The following is a 24,813-nucleotide window of genomic DNA, read 5'->3' on the forward strand; positions in this document are numbered from 1 at the left end:
GGAGTGGTGAATGGAGTAGTGTGTAAGACTGGCGGTTAATTTGTAAGGATGTGAAGATACATTTACTGACTTGACAGTCCATGTGAAGTCAATATTCATTTTTTTTCTCTTGTTTGACAGCCGCTTTTTTATATCTGGGTCAGAGTAGTGGTATAGAATGCAAGCTGCAGTATTTGGAGGAACTACTTAAATGCGAATAAATAAGAATGCATGCACAGTGGGTGATATATTATACTTTTAAAAACGCCAATCTGAATTCAAAAACATCAAAATAACAAAAGTATTGGAAGTGGTACTCTCATTACTTGGAACACACAAGTCCCAGGTAAATGTATCTAGTTTTCTATTTCATTGAAGACACCTGACTTTAGTAACTTCTATAAGAAAAACAATTCTCTTCTTTCTTAAAAGGCAACTCAACAAAATATTTCCCCTTCCTCGGTTAACTAAAGTATGGTAACACACCAGATTGTGTGGTATTCTTTATTTTAATTGCTCTTGCTATAACATTGCATGTTGGGATGTTCAACATGCTCTTCCAGGAACTAAATTTCTGTCCACAGCTCTTGATATCAAATTTCTAACTTCAGCTATACTTTTGTGGGAGAGTAAGAGGCACTACTGAACAGAGGTTTATCACAGGTAGGTATCTCTTGACAACCTTGGCATTCCAACACTGTCTGAGGTCTTCAAGCAGGTCACCACCCTATTTAAAACTCTAATTAGACCACATCTGCAGTATTGTGTTTAGTTCTGGACATTGCACCTCAGCAAGGAAGAATTGGCCCTGGAGGGAGCGCAAATACAGCATAGGTCACCAGAATGATACCATGGTTAAAATGGTTAGATTATGAGGACAAACTGGATAGATTAGGTTTGCATTCCGTTGAGTCGAGAATATTGTAAGATGATCTAACTGGGGTATTAAGATGATGAAATGATTTGATACCGTAGATAGAGAGAAATATTCCCTCTATTAGGCGAGTCCAAAACAAGTGGACAACCTTGAGAGCTGGACTCTTCAGAGCTGATGCCAGGAAGCACCTTCACACCAAGCTTGGGGGAAATCTGAAGGTCTCTCCCACAAAAAATAATTAAGGCTAGATCAAATGAAAAATTCAAAAATGATGATGATAAGATTTTTATTAAGAAGGGTATTAATGAATACCGAACCAAGGTGGTTAAGTAGAGTTGAGATGCAGATCATCCATGATCTAACTGAATGGTCAAACAAGCTTGACAAGACTGAATGCCCTACTGTTCTTAGGTTTTCAACTGAGATATAGGGCATTTTCTGAGCAAGCATATTAACTCAGGTTAGATTATATGTGTGGCTATGCAAAAGGCCAATGCTTACACTGAAGTGATTAATATTATGTGGTAATTCTTACCTCCTCACAACAGCGTTTGCTCACAGCTGCCCTATAACTGATTTTTGCCCAAAGCTGATCTCTTTGCTTTAAGAAATCTGGAAATAATTTCTTCCATTTCTTTCCAAGAGCCCATGGAAAAATTTCATACTTGTATTCCTCTTCATCCTCTTCCATGGTATTAGCTAAGTATCTAACAAACAAGGGCAGAAACATTTTCAAATATGCGTTTCAGTGTATGTACATTTCATTGCTTCTTCCCCTTCCTTCCAGTTAAGTATTTGCCTTATATCACACCCTTTCTCTGTCACTGGAATCATAGAAGAAGGCAGAATGTGTTAATTACTCCACCACTAAAATTAATTCCACAGCATGATATGTTTGATGTAAAGCAGAGTTGTTTGTTATGACGTGGCAGATGATGTGTGCCAGGCAGACCAAATCCACAAGGGAAACTTGGTCGCGCTATCACAATGGTTTTGTAATTTGTATTTATTATGAGAAGATGCGTGCACTGAATTCGGAAGTAGAGTCCAACAAGACCTTTAGAGATTTTTAAGAAATTAAATTAAAATAAAATATATCAAATATCAAGATATATCAAAATAAAAGATTTCAAGTTCATACATACATACAATTACTTACTACTATAACAACTCTTAAAATTCCTAATTAACCTGACTCCCAGTTACACCTCCTTTAAGGCAATAGTCCAAAATAGATTTTAAACGAAACTAGCAAGTTAACACAATACCCACTTAACAGTGGGATTCCAAATGGCTTCCCCACCTTCAGTTATTTTACATAGCAGACTTATGTACAAATGGCTAGAGGCTTCTTGAAGGCTGTTTCACAACTCCTGTTAGATCTTACATGGCCTTCACTCACATAGCCTTTCATTCTTCTTTATATATGTTTCTCGCTTTTTAATATGTAAATTCTATTGTTCCATATGTCTTTGAAACTGTCCTTCCGCATAATATAAAAACTTTCACGTTGCCAATATTGTCAGTAGCCTTTGGGAAAAATTCTTTAGCCTTGCTTATCTGGCTAGTTGTAAACAGACACGATCCCTTTGAAATCCAACAATCCCTTCACTTATCTAAAAATGCAAATTCCCTTCACACCTAGTTTCTTTTGATGGTTCCAAGCTTGCAGTCTACTTTACTCCAAATGTAATTAGATCACACAGACAGACCTAACTATAATCACACCCATAAACCTACTTCATAATAAACCAGAAAAATATTATGAAAGTTATTATACTTTCATCCAAGCTTGCAGTCTACTTGACTCCAAATGTAATTAAATCATAGACTGACCCAACTATAATCACACCAATAAACCTACTTCATAATAAACCAAAAAGAATTATGAAAGTTATTATAATTTTATCACACGCTATGTATCAAATATAAAGCAAAACTGAAATGATCCCAACTATCCTTGATTAAGGTTAGGTTTTGCTTAGAAAACCCCATTAGTGTCCTCACTAGAGACACTGGATAATAAATTCTGTGTTCGTAACAGTAAAAATACCTAACTGAAATTTGTCTTAAAAGACAATGATAATTTTACTGTTTTTGTTATGTCACTTTTCCTGCACTATGACCTCAATTACACAGGTACAAGCTGAAACCTATAAATTAGTGCTGAAGGCTTTACATTTCTCCAACTTTGCTGATGAATTCTTCTATTCTCACTCCGCCTTCCTTTTCATTTTGGAGCTATTAAGCTCACCCTTTGGGCAAAATTTATTTGAGCGCTCCAGAGCAGACATGATGGTGGAGGGGAGAATCAGGAGGGAGTACCCCCATCGGATTCCCGGCTTTTGGAAAACTGTCCCCAATTAAGTTGGGGACGGGAAGAGCCCAATGTCAGAAGGGCTCCAGCAGCAGGATGTAAATTAGGCTCATCAAGAGCCACTTGACACCAATTATCCCTCAACTCACCAGAATTTAGTAATGACTCGGGGATTTAAAGGGACTCACGGGGCTCTAGTGTGCCTCCTGAAGGTCACCTTGTTGGTATGTCTGCGGCTCGAGTGCCCAATTAAGGGGCCAGATAATGGGAAAGGAGTGGGGTGCTGAAAACCATCCTCCTGCCCTTGCCTCCTTGACCCCCTTCCCCCCATCTGGTGACATGCTCCCCACAACCCATATCTGATCACAAACAAAAACAAAAATACCTGGAAAAACTCAGCAGGTCTGACAGCATCTGCGGAGAGGAATACAGTTAACGTTTCGAGTCTGAATGACTCTTCATCAGAACTAAGGAAAAATAGAAAAGAAGTAACAAGGCAAAAGAGACAGGCGGAAATCCTGTCGGAGAGAAGAGCAATACTGTATTCCTCTCCTTTTAGATTTCCAGTATCCGCAGTATTTTGCTTTTATCTTAGTGTTTAACTTGACTGCCACCTCTCTTCAAGGAATGTCTACCTTGAAGAAGTATTGCTCTTCTCTCCGACAGGATTTCCGCCTCTCTTTTGCCTTGTTACCTCTTTTCTATTTTTCCTTAGTTCTGATGAAGAATCATTCGGACTCGAAACATTAACTGTATTCCTCTCCGCAGATGCTGTCAGACCTGCTGAGTTTTTCCAGGTATTTTTGTTTTTGTTTTAGATTTCCAGCATCCGCAGTACTTTGCTTATATCTGATCCCACTTGCCTGCGACCTGGGATCCAGTGATGATCCTTGGGCTGGGCCTGGGATCCCGGTGGCACTGCTGACCTCTGATTGGCTGGCAGCTCTCGGGTGGGGGAGGGGTGTGCGGTGGTGGGATTTCCGTCCCCAGGGCCCTAAATCCAGCGGAAGGCCTGATGCTGGCCAAGTTTTGCATCGGGCCTTCATCATGGAAGAGACATGGGGTTCCCACCGGGTCTACAACCAGTTGGGGAGAGGATCCCCATCGCAGGAACAAAATCCTGACCTTTATCTTTCCAATGCCTTTTCACATGCCAAGATGACCTTTACATAACTTAACGCTCTTTACATCCCTCCTGCATTTTAAAAATCATTAGCTGCCTCTTTCTGAAAATCATAAATGTGGGCAGAATTTTGCCCTCGGGTGGCGTGCAGGCCCCACTGGCTCGGTGGCGGGCGGACAGCCGACCCCCACCACCGAAATGGGGCCTGCTGCCGTTTTGAGTGGCCAGGCCAATTAAGGCCCTCCCAGCGGCCTGCCTGACAGGAAGCGCTATGCGCTTCCTGTGCGGGGGCTGGGGGTGGGGAGGGACTCCCCATCTGTCAAAGTGCGCTCTTTCGCGTATGCGCACGAAAGAGTGCACTGTTCCCTGAGGCAAAGTCCTGTCTCAGGGAGATTTGTGATAGGTAAGTAAAGTCGAAAAATAGAAAAATATTAAAGTTATTAACATGTCCCCTTCATGTGACAACAACGCAAGATGGGACATTAATAATAAACACTTCAAATTTATTACATTTTTAAAAAACGGACATGAAACTTCATCCCGCCAGTGGATGAAGTTTCATGAATAATCTGGAGCCCGCTGGGGCTCCTGGCCTGCCCGCCAGCCTTAAGCTTGGACGGGCAGGTCTTTAATTATCTGAACTAGCCTGTCAATGGCCTCAATTGGCCATTGACAAGTCGGTGGGCGGACAGCTGATTTCGCTGTCCGCCCGCCTTCCTAAAAATTTAAAGGGACCAGGATGACATTGGGGATTCCTCCCGACGTCATCCCACATCATTTTCCCCTTGGCGAGCGGGCCCCGCCCCCAAATCGCCAAGGGGAAAATCCTGCCCTATATCTGTACTCCTGACTTTCACTTTGCTCTTTGCTTGGTCAGTACTGTAAAGGGGCTCTTCTTTCATTTAAGTTTTTTTTCCATTTTTGCCTCATATTATACTTATTCTCCATCACTAGAGCACAGGATAAAATAATGCTGTTGACATTTTCATGGCCAAATTTAATTTCACATTATCATTAATTGGCAGAAGAGTGTTTATCCGAGAACCAGAACAATTCTGATAAAGGTATCCACTCAAACATTAACCCGTCTCACTCCTTAGCTGTGTACTTGCAATATTTTCTGTTTTCCCAGGTTTCTATTTAGTGCTCTTCTTTTAATCTCAGTTAACTTTGGCAGTTGTTGAATTTATTTATGACCTATCAGGTGGTGTTACCCAAGGAATGCCCTACTTACCAGCTTCAGAGCCTTTTTTACAGAGCTCATGATCAGCAATAGTGCTTGGCATGAGGAGACCCAGGAAAATTCTTTCCTTAATTTAACCTACTTTACTCAAGAGTGGCTAGAATTTAGAACTTGCTATCAAATTGAGTAATTGAATAGTATAGGTGCATTTTAAGGGTGCTCTTCTTTATTAATTTATGGGATCACTGGCTAGGCCAGCATTTATTGCTATTCTCTAATTGCCCTTGAGAAGGTGGTGGTGAGCTGCCTTCTTGAACTGCTGCAGTGCATGTGGCGTAGGTACACCCACAGTGCTGTTAAGGAAGGAGGTCCAGGATTTTGACCAGTGATAGTGAATGAACGGCGATATATTTCCAAGTCAGGATGGTGAGTGGCTTGACGGGGAACTTCCAGGTGGTGGCGTTCCCATGTATCTGCTGCCCTTATCCTAGATGGTAGTGGTAGTGGGTTTGGAAGGTGCCTAAGGAGCTTTGGTGAGGTCCTACAGTGCATTTTGTAGATGTTACACACTACTGCCACTGTGCATCAGTGATGGAGGAAGTGAATGTTTGTGGAAGGGGTGCCAATCAAGCCGGCTGCTTTGTCCTGGATGGTGTCAAGCTTCTTGAGTGTTATTGGAGCTGCATTCATCCAGGCAAGTGGGGAGTATTCCATTATACTCCTGACTGTGCCTTGTAGATGGTGAACAGCCTTTGGGGAGTCAGATGAGTTGCTCACCCCAGGATTCCTAGCCTCTGACCTGCTCTTATAGCCACAGTATTTATATGGCTAGTCCAATTCAGTTTCTGGTCAATAATAACCCTAAGCGACGATAATGCCATTGAATGTCAAGAGGCGATGGTTAGATTCTCTCTTGTTGGAGAATGCCTGGCATTTCTGTGGCACGAATGTTACTTGCCACTTGTCAACCCAAGCCTGGATATTGTCCAAGTCTTGCTGCATTTGGACATATGACTGCTTCATTATCTGAGGAGTCATGAATGGTGCTGAACATTGTGCAATCATCAGCGAACATCCCCACTTCTGAACTTACGATGAGAAGAAGGTCATTGATGAAGCAGCTTAAGATGGTTGGGCCTAGGACACTAACCTGAGGAACTCCTGCAGTGATGTCCTCGAACTGAGATGATTGACCTCCAACAACCACAACCATCTTCACTTGTGCTAGGTATGATTTTCCAACCAGCGGAGAGTTTTCCCCCGATTCCCATTGACTCCAGTTTTCCTAGGGATCCTTGATGGCACACTCGGTCAAATGTCAAAGGCAGTCACTCTCAATCTCACCTTTGCTCCAGTCTGTTGACTGTCTCTCGTAACTCTGCCTGATGTTCTGCCGCCGTATGTGTTGCACCGCTGTTTCCAGTGGCTCATCATCTGACTCTGACTGAGCAAGTGCCTGTTCACCAACAGTCTATGAGTGCCAGAGACCTGGGCTGTCACTGCCTCCCACTGATGTGGAGACGGGTGAGTGAGGTGTTCTCCAAATAGTGACCACGAGCCTAATCTAGATCTAGCACCCACCAAGTATGCCTCTGTGCTGGTGGAGGATGCAGGTGAACCCAGTGATGGTTCTTGGCGAATGGATCCTCCTCTGAGGTGGACTGGAGGCTGGGACTGATGGTCTGGCTGGACCTCTGTCTGGTCCTGCTGGTGCCTGTAAGAGACAGAAGAGAGGTTTAGTTCATGAGCAGGCAGAGTGCAACATTGCATGTCACTCACTGTGAATGTCAGGATGAGATCAACTCATGGAGGGCTCATCTGTGCTGGGTTGATGAGGGAGACCAATCTCAGCTTCGCCAGGGAGCGATCCCTGTCCTCCCTGCCAACTTGGCTACCTCCTCCTCAAAGATAGTGAACTCCTGTATGTTCATCGACCCTCCTCCCGTCTGGGATCTCTCCCTCCTGTTGTGGGCCAGCTTGGCCTACTTGAAGACAAATGGATGGAATGTGATAAGAAAGGATGGAGCAGAGGTTTGGAAGCATGCATGCCTGCTATGTGTGTTGGGCCCTCCCCAGTTAGGTCTGAAGATGCTGTTTGCACAGGATGATAGATGAGATGGTGGCGTGAGATGTCTCCTCCAGTATTAGTGTGTGAGATCCCTGAGGAGTGTAACCCTTTGAGTGCCTAATGCCATTATGAGAGTGTGAGTTTAGAATAAGCTGAAGGTTGACTTACCCTGGCAGAGCAGGTTTGATCATTCATCCTCTTCTTGCACCGCAGGGCATTTATTTTTTGGTTCCCAATGGCACTGACTTCCACTGTGACTTCCTTCCAGACCAGAGATGAGGTTGGTGGACCTCCTGATTCCATCCCTCATCATGTTGTTTGTGGACGGCTATGAGTGGAGCCACCAGGGAGTTGTGGCTGAACCTCGAGGTGCATGGCTTCTTTCTCTTGGGGGCCATCTCAGGAAATCTAGGCCACACAGCTGGGCTGCATAGAGTGAATATGAGTGTTCAGGTGGTGTTTAAATATGGCGCCAGGACCTTCGATCCCATAAGCTGATGGAGGGGGCGGATGAATTTGTGCCCGCCATGCCATGTGATTTGGAGAGCATCAGACAATGCATAATTAATGAGATTTCAAGCGTACAATCAGGCACAAGAACCCACCCTGCCATCCAGCAGGAAACATGCCACTTATCCCTCCCGCCAGCCACTCAGTTAGTCAGGATGATTTTGCAGGGTTGATAGGGCTGGGTGTGTTGTAGTTTCTGGTACCTAGATTGATGCTGGGCGTTCCATCCGTTTTCAATCCTTTTAGACTTCCCATCAGTTTGATACAGCTGAGCTTGCTAGGCCATTTCAAAGGGCATTTCAGAGTCAACCAAATTATGTGGGTCTGGAGTCAAATGGCGATGCCACACCAGGAGTGCTACAGCCGCCTTTGAGACTGAGAGAAGAGTCAGCATGAAAGAGAAAAGGAGGCGAAGGATAGATCCAATTGCCCAGCAGCAACCACAGCTTCATCTGCATCTGCTGTGGGACAATCTGCCAGTCACAGATAGGCTTGACTAGGTACCAACAGGTCTGCAACTGATGAGAAGAAAAATACAATCTTCCTAGAAATCTTCATCTGCAAAGAAATGGTAAGAAGAAGGAGTCACATGTAGGCCAGACCTGGCATGATTGTCAGATTTCCTTCTCTAAAGGAAGGGTTCTTACGACAATTGACTCATGGTCACTATTGCTGTTACGAGTTCAAAAATTACAGTCTTTCTAATGTAATGCATTTATTGAATTGAATGTGTTGTGGCTGCCCCCAGACATTCCCTCATGGCAGAGGTCACATGACTATGGCAAGCCAGGTGGGACATATAGTAATGATTGCATTTCAAAACCCAAACAACTGCTGAGACTAGTTTTTAATTTTGGATTTATTAATTGAATTTAATTAGATTTGAAACCATATCCCCACAGCATTAGCCTGGGCCTCTGGATTGCTAGCCCAATGACATTACCACTACGCCACCACCTCCCATACAACTTAATAACTGAAAGTTCAATGACTAACATTGCTTCTAATTGAAGCAATGAACTGCATGAACTGTGGATGTGCAAAATACGTTTTGCCCGTCTCCCCATCCTCCCTCCATCCCCAGCAAAATTGGTGGGTGCCGGGTTCAGGGGCGGGACTTCCGGATTCCAGGCACCGGCGCCATTTTTGCTTAGGCGCAGAGCCCTTCCAGTTTTGCGAGAATTCAGTCCTGTTTTTTTTTGCACAATGAATAAGGGTCAGTACACAGAAAGGCAGAGACAGTGGGCAGAATTTTGCATCGGCGAGCAGGGGGCAGGGCCCGCTCGCCGACGCGTAAAGTGATGCAGGATGACGTCGGGCGGAACCCCCGACGTCATCCTGCCCTATTTAAATTTTCAGGAAGGCGGTGGCGCAGCAAAATCAGCTGCGGGCCTGCTGACCTGTCAATGGCCAATTGAGGCCATTGACAGAATCATTTAAACAATTAAAGGACCTACCCGTCCAACCTTAAGGTTGGCAGGCAGGCCAGGAGCCACGGCGGTGAATAGAGAAAACATCGAGCGGTGGGATGAGGTTTCATGCAGAATTTTAAAAATTGTAATAAAGTTGTTCTGTAAATTATGAACATGTCATTGTCACATGAGGGGGACATGTAAGGGAATTTCTTTTTCTATTTTTAATATTTTTCAAAGTCCAGGCGATCTCCCTGAGGCTGCACTTAGCCTCAGGGAGATGTGTGCTCTTTCGTGCGCATGCGCGAAGGAGTGCACTCTCGATTTCAGGGATTTCCCCCCCCCTGCCCGCAGAGGGAGCGTATAGCCTCAATTGGCCCGCCCATGTAAAATGGCGGCGCGGCCTGCTTCTCCAGCAGGGATCGGCTCCCCGCCTGCCGGCGATTGGGTCGGGCCCGCCCGCCTGACAGGCAGAAAATTCTGCCCAGTGGGTAAAAAGAACGAAAGAATGACAGATCAGCAGATAATTACTGAAAAGGTGTTAATTTTTCAGTGTGTCATGCTGTGCATATTTTGATTTAGTGGGCACCATTATTAAATTGGAGGGCAATATAACATTGTTCAATGTGAAGCAGAGTTCATTACTCTCCATAAAATTTCGTCTGTCATATTGAGAATCCTATTACCAGTGAATATAATTTTAAAACTCTGATCATGTACAGACTTAACAAGTAATTACTTGAATAATTTGTCACAGAACTAGCTTAGAATTCTGCCTCCTTGACATCTTTTCATACCCAATATTATAAGAGCATCAATACTTTTTATCAGTACTTGAAAGTGGCCCTATTGCTAATACAGGCACTCATTTCAATTCAGATTCTTCCAAGGTTGCCAATTTTAGAATTACATCTACAGTATCAAGAGTCAAAAGTGATAGAAATTTAAGTAGCATTGAGGCAAGTGCATCAGAATATTCAATTTTGGGACTAAATAGGTTTAAAAAAAGTCACAGTCTACACAGCTGAATACATTATGCTAATGAAACCATTGAAGTTGAAATATTTATTCAGTGGTCTTTACTCCATACGAGTGGTGTTAAAAAATCTATACTTAGGTACAAGGAGCATTCAGGAGCATTTTATATGCACTGCAGATTTCACTTTCATTGATGCAAAAAGCTCTCTTTTCTATCAAAAAACTTACATAAGCTGTTTCATGGCAGATAACCAAACAGATGTTAACTATAATAATATGAAAATTTTGGAATCTTTTATCAGCATCAACATAACTCTAGCATCTTTACAACACGCATTTGTGGTAAAAATTCAAACTCAAGATCTTACAAAGAAACTCTGAAATAAGCTAAGTTTTTGTTACAACTTATTATTCGCTTGGAAGCATTACTTACTATTAGAAAACAAAAGCTGCTCCTTTCTCTGCAAGATCATCAGACAAGATGTTAAGCCTAAATCCATTCTACCTATTTAAATGTTAAAGGTACCAAGGGGAGGATTTTTCCCTCGTCGGGCAGGCTCGGTGGGGGATGTGGGAAGCTGACCAACTCCCGCGATCGGGGCCGGACCACAATTTCACGCTGGTGGGCCAATTAAGGCCTGCCCAGCGTGAATCGCGCGTGGCAGCGCTCAGCACTACCTGTATTTTTTGGGGGGTGGCAAGAGCGCAAGTTCATGGGTGTGCGCTGGACCTGAAGAGTTTAAAACATCAAAAATAAAGATTTTTAGAATGTTATTAAACATGTCCCCTCATATAGCTCTGTCACATGAGCAGGGACATGTTATTAATGATATGTTGAAATTTCATCACAGCGAAGCAATGGTGTAGTGGAATTGGCGCTGGACTAGTAATCCAGAGACTCTGGGGACCTGGGTTCAAATCCTACCATGACAGGTGGTGGAATTTGAATTCAATAAAAATCTGGAGTTGAAAGTCTAATGATGACCATGAAACCACTGTTGATTGTTGTAAAAACCCATCTGGTTCACTAATGTCCTTTAGGGAAGGAAATCTGCTGGTCTGGCCTACACGTGACTCCAGACCCATAGCATTGTGGTTAACTCTTAAATGCCCTCTAAACAAGGGCAATAAATGCTGGCCTAGCCAGTGATGCCCACATCCCATGGATAAAAAAAAAAATTATTTGCTGTTGGAAGCCTCATGCCGCCTGTGGATGAAGTTTCCTAAAAAATGCAAAGAGCTTTTCACCTGCCCGCCAACCATTAAGGTTGGATGGGCAGCGAAAAATTTCTTTCAATTATAACTTTAATGGCCTTAATAGGCCTTTTAATTGTCGGCGGGCATAATGGCCCACCCGCCAACCGAAATATCGCGCGTCATTTTACACTCTGTCAGATCGGGAGCGCGCCCGCTCGACGAACGTTATATTCTGGCCCAGGTAGTATTTGATGAAGCACAAAGCGAAGTCCCAGTGTCGAGGTCAGCATTCCTCCCTCACTAATACTATAAAATTAAGATTAACAGGGCATTCACCTCATTTCTGTTTGTGAGATGGTGCCAAATAACCAAATGTTAAACTAAATCCTAATAATACATTTATCTTTATTTTTCGCTCAAATAAATAAGGCCTATTATATACAGGGAAAAAAATACAAAAGCAGCTATACTTACAAAGCAACAAAGAAATTCATTCTCGTTTGTTCGCTTATTTCAAAACCAGCTCTCTTGAAATAAACAAAGGTCATCGCTAAAAGATACTGAGAAAATGAAAAGAAATGCATTACAATCCACAAAATTAAACAAAATTTTAAAATAAATATGGCTGCAGTTATACTATGGATACCCTAGTATCTGTAGAGTCAAGGCTCACCAAATGTAAACCAAAATGTAGTTTCAGAGGCTCCTTGCTTGAGTTGCACTGAGAGCAATGACAAATGCAGCAATATATAGATATTTGCAGTGCTTCACTCCCTGGATGGTTATTTTGTTCTGCAATAGCCCACGTGTTTTTAAGAAAAATTGAGAATTAAATTTTACAAAATTCCAGGGAGGTCTGCTGCCTGGGCACTCAGCACTAGTTGCAAAGTCCTAGAGATAGTCTCGCATCTCCCAGCTTCAAAGCATTCAGGAGTCAGGTAACCTACATCGATGCACAACATGATTCCACATGAGGAGGTCCATTTGGACCATCTAAATTCATTCGTCAAGAAAAACCCTGCAGTTTGCTCATTTCAGCACCTAATTTTCCTTAAATGATTCCAGGGTTTATGCCTCCAGTATTCTATCTGGAAGACAAGTCCACATGTTGATTAATCTTTGTGTGAGGAATGCTTTGATATTTGATATCTAAATTTATCTTTTACTACAATAAATTAATGCAGAAGTGATTATGCAGTATAATCCCCCCCTTAAGTACATTAAGAGTAAGAGGATAACTAGGAAAAGAGTAGGGCCCATTAAGGGCCATAGTGGTAATTTGTGTGTGGAGCCGGAAGACGTAGGTAGGGTTCTAAATGAATACTTTGTGTCGGTGTTTACAAGTGAGAGGGACGATGTGGGTATGGAAATCAGGCAGAAGGACTGTGACATAATTAAAGAAATTAGCATTCTAATGAAAGGGAGGAGGTTCTAAGTCGTCTGGCAGGCTTAAAAGTAGATAAATCTCCAGGCCCGGATGAAATGTATCCCAGGCTGTTGAGTGAGGCAAGGGTGGAGATAGCAGGGGCGCTGGCAATAATTTTCAATGCCTCTCTGACCACAGGAGAGGTGCCAGAGGGCTGGAGGAAGGGAACTACAGGCCAGTCAGCCTAACCTCAGTGGTGGGGAAACGATTGGAAGCAGTTCTGAGGGACAGAATTAATCTACACTTGGAGACGCAGGCGTTAATCAAGGACAGTCAGTATGGTTTTGTTAAGGGGAGGTCATGTCTAACCAATTTGATTGAATTTTTCGAAGAGGTGACCAGGTGTGTAGATGAGGGCAATGCATTTGACGTAGTCTACTTGGACTTCAGCAAGGCTTTTGATAAGGTCCCGCATGGGAGACTGATAACGAAGATAAGAGCCCAAGGGATCCAAGGCAATTTGGCAAATTGGATCCAGAATTGGCTGAGTGGCAAGAAGCAGAGGGTGATGGTCGAGGGGTGTTTTTGTGACTGGAAGGAGCTTTTCCCCTTGGTGGAGGGATCAATAGCCAAGGGGCATAGATTTAAGGTAAGGAGCAGGAGGTTTAGAGAGGATGTGAGGAAGAATTTTTTTCACCCAGAGGGTGGTGGGAATCTGAACTCACTGCCTGAAAGGGTGGTAGAGGCAGAAACCCTCATAACATTTAAGAAGTATTTGGATGTGCACTTGCGATGCCATGGCATACAAGACTATGGGCCTAGTGATGGAAAATGGGATTAGAATAGTTAGGTACTTGTTTGACTGGCGCAGACTCGATGGGCCGAAGGGCCTTTTTTTGTGCTGTGGACCTCTATGCCTCTATGACTTATGAATCTTATTTCAATTTTGAGATAGGACTGATCAGGATATGTAAATGATGTACCTTGTCAGAGACCTTACAGCAACAGTCCATCCACAGGAAGTCTTGTATTAAGTCATCATCTGTAAAGCACCAAAAGCAAAAAAAAATCTTTTAAGTTATAAACAGAATTTTCATGTAACAGTATATATTAAAGAGTAAAGGATTTATTAATTGTTGCATATATATTTAAAAGGGAATCAATCTGTCAAACCAGTTGGTCTTGATACCCTCCAGCTGCCTCCCCAATAAGTTAATAGACAGTGTGGTGCATAACATGTCATGTCCATCATTAAACATTTGCTGGCTGGAAAATTTTGTTGGGCAGATCTATAGTTTTAATTCATGGTCCACCCACATTTTGTTTCATAACAAACAAAATATATGTTGAGGATGTATTTAAACCTATTCATTTTTAGATGAACTGCTCAAAGTTATTGGAAACTGGTGTCAATCTCCACTGCAAAGAGATGAGTTCCAGTTCTCATAATGTAACAATTGTTATGTGCCTATGTCACAATTAGGCAAGAGGACAAAACACCTTGGGGGGGAATGGCTTCTTTCTCCTGGGGGCCATCCCAGGAAATCCAGACCACACAGCTGGACTGCATAGAGTGAATATGTGTGTTCAGGTGACGTTTCCTATGCTAGGTTGCATCAGGTTTTCTCAGTGCCAAAACTCAGACAAACCAGTGCAAAAGATCATTAAATTTCAAGTTACATCTATCGCAGATTGAGTTTCTGTGATCTTGTGCAATAGTTTAAAAAGCATCATGCAGGAACCAGCCCTGCCCATAAAATTACCCTAGCCCCAAGTAGAATTAATCAGCATGGCGAGTTTCCACTAATTGTACCTGTTTGCAAGCTTGTGAGGAGACTTTTAAAATTAAGCTTTTCATTTAGGTGCAAGGACATTAAAAGGAACCTTTTAAAATATATAAAATATTAAACAAAATACTTCATTTAGTAAGAAACTGATGGTTGTGCACCAATGAAAGTTCTGTGTCAGCCTGGCTCAGTTCATAGCATGCTCACCTCTGAGTCAGAAGGTCACAAACCACTACAAGACTTAAGCAAGAAAAACAAAATAATCAAGGCTGACACTGCAATGCAGTACTGAGTGAGTCTGCACTGTCAGAAGTGCCATCTTTCAGATGGGACTTTAAAGCAAGGCCTCATTTGCCCTCTCAGGTGGTGTAAAAGACCCTAATCTGTGATACTATCTCGAAGAACAGAAAGGGCGTTATCTATCCTGGACAATATTTACCCTCAAATAATATCACAAAAGCAGATTATCTAGTCATTATCAAACTGCTGTTTATGAGACCTCATTATGCCCAAATTGGCTTCCATATTTCCTAAATTACAACTGTGACTACACTTCACAAAAGTACATTTTAGGCTGTAAAATGCTTTGAGATGTCCAGTGGTCGTGAAAATTGTTATACAATTGCAACTCTTTTTTTACTAAATGGTTCTGTATTGTCTTTTAAAGGCATTTTAAGAACGAAAGCAACAGTAGGCTGTATGGCACGGTGAGCCTTCTCTGCTATTCAATAAGATCACAATTGATCTTCCACCTCAACTCCACTCTCCTGCACTCTCCCCATATCCCTTAATCCACAAATCTGTTGATTTCAGTCTTGAATGTGCACAATGACTGAGTATCCACACCTCGGCTGGGCAGGGGGGGGTAGAAAGTTCCAAAGCATTCACAATTTTCTCCTCATTTCAGTCCTAAATAGCCAATCCCTTATCCTAAGACTATGACCCTCTTGTTCTAGACTCTCCAGCCTCTCAGCATCTACTCTGCCAGGCTCCTTAAGAATTTTATGTGCTTCAAATAGATCCCCTTGCATTCTTCTAAAGGCCAGAGAATATAGGCCCCTTCTACTGAATCTATCCACAAGGGGCAGCCCTCTCATCCAGGATCCAACATTTGTTGCACCCCCTCTAAGGAAAGTATAACCTTCCTTAGGTAAGGAGACCAAATCTGTGCACAGTACTCCAGGTGCGGTCGAATTAAAGCCCTTACACCTACTTATAATCATGTCGCTCACAGGTGATGCACTATATACTCACATTAAAAATTCTTATTTCTTTTGTGACAAACCCATTTTCAGTCGTATTAATAAAACTGCACCAGGCTTCCACATGTAAGTATATATTAAGGATTTTTTAATGCAAGAAATGATAATTACATTCAAAATCACTGCCCGATTGCGGTGGTTCATGGTAGACTTTAGATTCTGCAATATGCAGATAAGTTTGGGTGGAAATGGAGAACAAAGTTTAATTCAGAAAACTAGCACAATTTTGAGTGCAACTTGCGCCTGGATTGCCAATTGTGCCAAAGCAGAAATTCTACCCCAAATTGTTTAATTTTTTTCCTTTATTCTTTCATGGGATGTGGGCATCTCCAGCATTTGTCACCCATCCCCCACTGCCCTTGAACTGAGTGGCTTGCTAGGCCATTTCAGAGGGCAGTTAAGAGTCAACCACATTGCTGTCTGGAGTCACATATAGGCCAGATCAGGTAAGGAATCCTTCCCTAAAGGGCATTAGTGAACCAGGTAGGTTTTTACAACAATCGATGATAGTTGTCATGGTCACCATTACTGAGACTACTTTCAATTCCAGATTTGTTAACTAAATAAAAATTCTACCAACTGCGGTGGTGGAATGTGAACCTGTACTCCCTTGGCAATAGCATTACTGGTCCAGTGACATTACCACTACACCACCAACTCCCACAAGAAAGTGAATGGAAATATTTTTTCTAATACATTCCTCTCCTTAGTACATACCAAATAGTTTGAAGAAAGCTGCCATTTCTTGCCGCTGAATAATGAGACAAGGTCCCCTCATATGTTTGGGCTTTGAAATGACATTAGTATTCTTTCCATACATTTTCTGGGCTTTTTGTACACATGGTTGCTTTAACTTTGTCCCTTTCCTTTGCTGGTTTGATCTTGATCCCACAGGTTTCATCCGGACAGTAATTGAAGGTGGAGTCTGGCAGCAGAGTTTGCTGTTCCTCATAATCTTCTAAAAACTAGACCATAAGACAATATTAGGGACAATTACAGTCTCTTAAGGATCAATTAGCTGGCCCGCATGATCCCAATTAATTGCTTGAGAATTTATGTTCCGATGCTAAATTCTCAGTCAGATTGCCAAATGTAGTAGCGCAGGGCAATGTCCATTTGTATTACACCACCTGCTGACCAACCATGAATAGTGTGGATAATAATCATTGAAGTGTCTGCATGTAAACCCCAACTATGTTGATGCTCTCATGTATTGTGTCACCAATCCTCCATGTGGTGAATTCCAGATCTCAACTGCACCACTGGAGAAAGCAATAAGTTGAGACTAAGCACTAAAAATCATTGGGCGAGGGTAAGTCATCTGACAAGTGATTCCAACCTGGTGTCGTGCATGTTCTCGAGAATGTGTCAATAGCAACATCACCAGAAGACAGGCAATTTATGTGGAGCAAAGAGATAGTAAGCTGTTGCTTGATGTACAGAAAATGAAGAGGTACAAGTTTGACTCCAATTGTACTCAGTTCCTGATCTGAGTCAGGCCAAGCAGTGAGGAACTGTGAGGCATCTACCAATAGCAAAGGGCAAAATCAGAGCAGAAAATCATGCCTTACAGTCATTACCGCCCTTATAGTGGCTACTCTGAGCACTAGCAGCAGCAGGTGAGGTGGACGAAGAAAAGGGAATAAAAATTTAAAAGGGGACGCGTTTATCCAATATCCTATATTGTTAAAATAATTTAAATATGTTACTGGGGAATATTCCCAAGTCCCAAAGACTTGGAAGTACCAAGAGGAAAACTTACAATCTTAACAACAACAACTTACATTTATCTAGCACCTTTAACGTAGTAAAATATCCCAAGGCACTTCATGGGACCATTATCAAATAATATATGACGATGAGCAACAACAGGAGATTCTAGTGCAGATGGCCAAAAGTCTGGTCAAAGAACTAAGTTTTAAGGATGTCTTAAAGGAGGAAAGGGAGGTAGAAAGGCGGAGAGCTTTAGCGAGAGAATTCTAGTGCTTCAGTCCATGGCAGCTGAAGTTAGAGTCAATAACAGTAGAGCAATTAAAATCAGGGACGTGAAGAGGCCAGAGCTGCGGGAGCAAGATATCTTGGAGGATGATCTAAGAATGATGCAAACCTATTTAGCACCTCCCTTCTATCTATTTTTATCCTATCCAATATCTTTACTGCCCCTCCTCTGCTGCAACAGTTCTGCTGAAGAGTCATACGGACTCGAAACGTTAACTGTATTCCTCTCCGCAGATGCTGTCAGACCTGCTGAGTTTTTCCAGGTATTTTTATTTTTGTTTTGGATTTCCAGCATCTGCAGTTTTTTTGCTTTTATTATAGTAACTTTATCTTCTTCTTTTGTGAAGACAGATACAAAGTATTCATTCAGTACCTCAGGCAAGATTTCCTTTCTTTGTCCTTATTCGCCTCACCATTTCTTTAACTATTGTTTATATGCTTATAAGATATTTTTGGTTGCCTTTAATATTACTTGCTAATCTTTTCACATTCTCTCTCTTTGCACTGCTCATATCCTTTATCAATTTCCGCTTGCACACTCTATGTATTTTGTCTACTTTTCTTAAGATGTGGGTGATTCTACCGAGCTCATATTTATTGCCCACCCAATAGGTACCCTGAGAGGGTGATAATGGCCTTCTTCTTGAATCACAGCAAATATTTTACTGACAGTGCTCCCAAAATGATATTAGGTAAGGAATTCTAGGATATTGACACAGTGATTATGAAAGAATGGCAGTACAAGTCTAAATCAGGATTGTGCATGTCTTGGAGGGAAATGTGGATGTGATGGTGTTCCCACAGCATTGCTGATTTTGTCCAACTCAGTAGTAGGGGTCACAGGGGAGGGAGATGCTATTCAAGTAACCTTGATGAGTTGCTGCAGCGTATCCTGCAGAATGTACATACTGAAGCTACAGCACACCAATGATGGAGACACAGGATATTGAGTCCTACAGCAGGAACACCAATTAAGTTTGGTGTTCTGTCCTGGTTGATATTGAGCTCCTCGACCACTGTTGCTGTTGTTCCTATCTAGAAAGGCAACTATTTCACCACACTCCTGACTTGAGCCTTGTAGGTGACAGAGAGGCTGTGAGGGATCGGAAATGAAACATTAGCCATGAAATACCTGGTCGTTGTCCTGCTCTTGTAGCCAGTGTGTTGATAAGGCTGTCAAGTTCAGCTACTTATCAATTGTGATGCTGGGGAACTAAACAGTGATGGTACTGGGATAGAGTTACCTGAGCATGATTCCATAAGAAACTACATTTAATGAAAGATATTGGCTTGGATTTTCCTCTGAGGATCATGCCAAAAAGTATCCTGAGGGCCTATAAAAAGAGAGACAAAAAGAGCAGAAGCACAATCTGTACCAGAGATCTTTAATTGCCACCTTTATTGAGATGCACAGTCAGAACAGGTTCCAACACTCTACACATTAGAAAAAGCTTATGAACAGTACAAAGCTACATCTGTGTCCACTGTGTGAATGTTTGGTGTCATCTAGACCCTTGTTTCCCTTTACTGGTGACCATCTTCTTGGCCACTTTGCTGCCCTACAGAATTACAGTGGGTTTTTTATTCTTTCACAGGGTGAGTGTTGCTGGTTAGACCATCAATTATTGTCCACCCCTAATTGTCCTTTAGGTGGTGGTGAGCTGCCTTCTTGAACCGCTGCAGTCCATGTGGTGTAGGTACACCCAGAGCGCTGTTAGGAAGGGAGTTCCAGTATTTTGATCCAGCGACAATGGTGATATATTTCCAAGTCAGGATGGTGTGTGGTATGAAAGGGAACTTGCATGTGGGGGTGTTCCCATGCAGTTGCTGCCCTCGTCCTTTAGGTGGTATAGGTTGTAGGTTTGGAAGGTGCTGTTGAAGGAGCCTCGGTGAGTTCCTGCGGTGCATCTTGTAGATGGTACGTATTGCTGCCACTGTGCACCGGTAATGGAGGGCGTGAATGTTTAAGGTAGTGGATGGGGTGCCAATCAGGCAGACTGCTTTGTCCTGGATGGTGTCGAGCTTCTTGAGTGTTGTTTGAGCTGCACTAATCCTGGCAAGTGGAGAATATTCCATCACACTCCTGACTTGTGCCTTGTATATAGTGGATAGACTCTGGAGAGTCAGGAGATGAGTTACTCGCCGCAGAATTACCAGCTTTTGACCTGTCCTTGTAGCCACGGTATTTATATGGCTGGTCCAGTTCAGTTTCTGGTCAATGGTGACCCCCTCCCCCAGGATATTGATAGTGGGGGATTCAGTGATGGTAATGCCATTGAAGGACATGGGAAGATGGTTGATTCTCTCTTGGAGATGGTCATTGCCTGGCACCTGTGTGGCGCGAATGTTATTTGCCACTTATCAGCCCAAGCCTGAACGTTGTCCAGGTCTTGCTGCATATGGGCACAGACTGCGTCAGTATCTGAGGAGTCTCAAACTGATCCACTGGTTGTGGGATTGCATAGCTTTGTCTATCACATGCTGCTTCCGCTCTCTGGCATGCAAATAGTCCTGTGTTTCAGCTTCGCCAGGTTGACACCTCATTTTTAGGTATGCTTGGTGCTGATCCTGGCATTCCCTCATGCACTCTTCATTGAACCAAGAAGGGAGCTCACCACCATACACTCAAGGGCAATTAGGGATGGGCAACAAATGCTGGCCTTGCCAGCACTCACATTCCATGAAAGAATAAAAATAAACTCCTCGCTCTTGTCCTCATCAACATTTCTTTTCCACCTCATCATACCCTGACCCACTTGCCACTCCTCTTGTATAGGTCTCCTTTCTTGCCAGAACGCTAGTACTGAGTTCCTCCTTTGAAGGCCACAGTATCCATCTGCTTGACCTTAGTTCTCCATTGCACCCACTGCATCACCGATCATTAGCTCTCCCAAAGCATCAATTCGCACCACTTAATTCCCCTTTCACATCACAAATCATAGTTAATTCTCACTCTAGGAACAAACCGTCCAATCTGTCCTTTTTAACAATGCCCTCATCTCCCCACACACGAGTCTCTTATTATACATCCATTTTACATCGTCCTTCAAAATATCCACTGCATTGCGAATAAGGAGCTTGTTATCCATAACCTCATACCAAATGAGTCTTGGGTTTGAGTGATTATCATATCACCACAAGGTTTAGTTTAGTAATGGAGAAAGGCAAGGAATGACATAAAGTAGAACATCTAGATTGGTAAAGGGCTAATTTCAATGTGACGAGAAGGGATCTAGCCTGAGTAAAATAGAACCAAAGACTGACAGGAAAAATTGTAACAGAACAATGGGTGATCTTTAAGGAGGAGATGCTTCAGGTGCAAACTAGGTACATTCTAAAAAGGGCAAAAGGTAGGGGAGCCAAAAGCAGAATGACAACGGAGATAGATTATGATGAAACAAAAAAAGAGGATGTATGATACATCAGGTGAATTCTTCAAGTTAGAACCAGGTCAAATACAATGGGCAGAATTTTCCAGTCCAGAAACTAAGTGCGGTGGCGGCCATGATTCCCACTGGGCGGCGGGGCAGGTTGCTGCACCAGATCATCCACTTTTCAGCTCATTGCTTCTGCATAAACGACCAGCTCAAATCTCGTTGGATCTCATGGCGGGACAGGCTGGGATTCATCTGCCTCACCGTCACCGTCACCCCATCGGGGTAAAGGTCCAGCCATTATACTTAAGCAGCGTCCACACACACATTCACTCTCTGCAGACCAGGAATTGTTATGGCGAGTGAAGCCCGAGAAGATCCAAATCATCTGCCCCCAAGTTTAGTGAAAAATACCTGGAGAGACTGCTCCAGGCAGTGTAGGACCAGTGGGAAACCCTCTAATCCAGAGATGGCAGCAGGAGGTCCACTAACCTCACCACGCCGGCTTGGGAGGAGGTCGCCAGGGAAGTCAGCACCTGTGGACCTCAGAAGAGGACCATCCTCCAGTGCAGGAAGAGTATGAATGATCTCATTCAATCCACCAGGGAAAGTCAACCTTCTCATCACTCTCAACTTACACTCTCAAAAGGCCATCAGGCATTCGCTGGGTTACACAATGCACAGGGATCTCACACACTTCTAGCAGAAGGGACATCACCACTGATTCTCCCTCACACATCATTATCTCTTGTGACATCCTGCACTGTGAATGCTCTTTAATGTAAGCGACTCTAGTGAATGGGTCTTCCATCTGATACAATGCTCTGAGGTCATCCAAATGTAGCGGATGCCCCCCCCCATGTCCCTCCTCCCCCCAACCCCCATCCCCACTTATTTCCCATCATGTCCCTCAGGTCTATGGTGTCTCGCTCAATCTCAGTTCAGTTTCAGTAAGTCACCTTTGTGACCACAAAAGTGACATGAACAAAGCCAGTTGCTCTGTCAACAAGGTGGTTGGATATGTAAGACTTGCATCAGAGGATCATATCATATGGTCTCATGAGTATAGATTTTGAAGTTTTGTTTATTATCCTGATGCTGCTACACTGAAGTCCGTTCTCTGTGGACGTTATAGGTTTTAAAGACGACCTGCATTGGAGTCAGCCAACCAGGTGCACTTTTCAATGGTCTCCATGTAATGACTGTCAGGTTTGGTTGTGGGTTACAGTTTAAGTAATAGTCGAGGACCTTAGTCTTTCATGGCGGCCTGCAGCTTTACATCATGACCACATTTATGGCTAAACATTACCCCTATAACAGTTCCCACACTCCACCTGCAGGATGCAGAGCAATGGACCCGGGTTAGCACTCTCTTGAAATGTCTGCTAGACGGCCACGACTATGCTCTGTTATAGGTGCGTGCCTAGTCTCAAGATACCGGCCTATTATATATGAGGATGCTGAAGGTCTGACTAGTGTGACTTGACATAATCCCTGTGCCAGCTCTCAGAAGGGCAATCAACATGGTTCATCACAATGCGATCAGTGTCCTAGGCTTCCTCGTGCATATCTTAATCCGCTAAAATGAAAATGTGGAGGCCTCTAATGGGATGATTTGAAGCTCCAGTACATTTGCTGTGTGGTCTTTAGAATCAACGAAGTTACTAAGTAATGCTTAAATGCGGTGTTGAGACCGAAGAGGCCACCTCAATCCCAGATGCCATGGACATGAATTTGGGAAGTTCCAGGGGAAGACTGGATCATGAGTGCTTGTCAGACAATGGTGCTGCTGAAGCTCTCTCTGTGCACACAAAGGTGACCTGACTCACAGGCTCGCATCCATGATTGAGAGTGACGGATCACAGCATTCTAAAGAGCAATTTTATCCTGGGGAATTCAATATCCCAATGAGGCCAGGTCAGGATTCAAATCAGTCCTGACAGTCAAGCGATAACCAGTGATTGATGATCGCCCTCCTTGAGATGCCTTGCAATGTCCCAGGCATATTGCCATGAGTACAGTGATGTTTGCAGTGCTGTTCCTGCCTCTTGAAGGCTGGCGTAGGCAGTGAAATGCTGGCCCGATGATTGAAAAGACTGCATCATGTCTACATGCCTCACAGTGAATGCTGGTGAAGTTCTTATCCCATTACAGAATGGCCACATACTCCACCACATGCTCCATAGGCTGCCTAGCCTTCCAAGGATGAGGCCATCGTCAAGCAAGATTGTGACTACATTTTCTGAGATTGATGTCCTTCTTTGAGATGTTTAGGATAGCAAGGAAGGTGTTAATGTCTAGCCTGCATCGAGGTGACAGGTGAAATGGGTTCATGAGCTAGTCGTCTTCATCACCCTGGAATCTTGTCGCTATAAATGTCTCATGGGCACATCTGCCGCAAAGGCCTCGTCCTTTGGGGCATCAATATCATAGCCCGCTTTGAGGTCATCCCTTTCGGCATCCTCCTCATCGGAGGAGACACGCAGCTCCTCCATCTCTCTATGTGGCAGCTCGGCTCCCCTTTGGAGCACCAGGTTGTGTAGAGCACTGCAAACCACAATGATTCAGGACACCCTCTGGGGAGAGTATTGGAGAGCATCGCCTGACCAGTCCAGACATCCGAAATGCATCTTCAACGTGCCAATAGTCTGCTCAGTCAAGGAGCATGTTGCAGAATGAGCCGCATTGTACCTCTCCTCCGAAGCACTCTGTGGCCATCTATTGGGTGTCATTAGCCACGTCTTTTGGGGGTAGCCTCTACCACCGATGAGCCAAACCTGACTGCGCTGAGGGCCTTCAAAGATCTGTGGCACTGCAAGTGATTCAAGATGTAAGAGTTGTGTGAGCTCTCAGGATACCTCGCAGACCTGCAAACTCTGCTTTCTTTGTTTTGGTGATCACAGATCAGCTGCACGTTGAGAGAGTGGAAGCCTTTTCAATTGATAAATCATAGTGGCTGCTGACAGGGAGTTCTTAATGCCACATGTGTGCAGTCAATGACACCCTGCCCCAGTGAAAAGCCAGAGATCGCTGCAGATCCTACTGCCCTGGCAGCATGGCTGGCTTCATCCAGGGAGAACTGGACGTAATTGTGTGCCTTACTGAACAGAGTGACCTCTCAAATGTATTTATCAGTGGAGGATTCTGCAGAGGTCCCCAGTGCAGCCGTGGAACGAGCCACTCACAAAAACGGTGAGTGTGGAGGTTACCTTCACAGCCACTGGCAATGAATGGCCTCTCAGTCCCTGCAGCGTCAGATCCTCCCGAAGAATGTGGTAGATGTAAGACACCACATCCCTTGACAAGCGAATATGACAGACGTCTTCGGTACACCCTGTGTCGCGTCAAACGCCTCCGTGGAATTGGTCTCTCCTCCTCAGCT

General features: G+C 43.6%; 1 protein-coding gene across 1 annotated transcript in view; it reads right to left on the bottom strand.

The window, feature by feature from the left end:
- The window catches only part of spdya (speedy/RINGO cell cycle regulator family member A), a 64,483-nt gene that overhangs the window by 14,206 nt on the left and 25,464 nt on the right, over positions 1-24,813 (bottom strand). Inside the window, exons 3-6 of the mRNA XM_078542690.1 lie at positions 16,777-17,024; positions 13,994-14,052; positions 12,119-12,204; positions 1,392-1,563 (exon numbers count right to left, since the gene is read on the bottom strand). Coding sequence (XP_078398816.1) covers positions 1,392-1,563; positions 12,119-12,204; positions 13,994-14,052; positions 16,777-17,011 — 552 coding nt within the window. The 5' untranslated portion in view covers positions 17,012-17,024. The remainder of the gene's footprint in view (positions 1-1,391; positions 1,564-12,118; positions 12,205-13,993; positions 14,053-16,776; positions 17,025-24,813) is intronic.

Source organism: Cetorhinus maximus, chromosome 5 (genome assembly GCF_964194155.1).
Source record: "Cetorhinus maximus chromosome 5, sCetMax3.hap1.1, whole genome shotgun sequence".
In the NCBI taxonomy this organism is placed as follows: domain Eukaryota; kingdom Metazoa; phylum Chordata; class Chondrichthyes; order Lamniformes; family Cetorhinidae; genus Cetorhinus; species Cetorhinus maximus.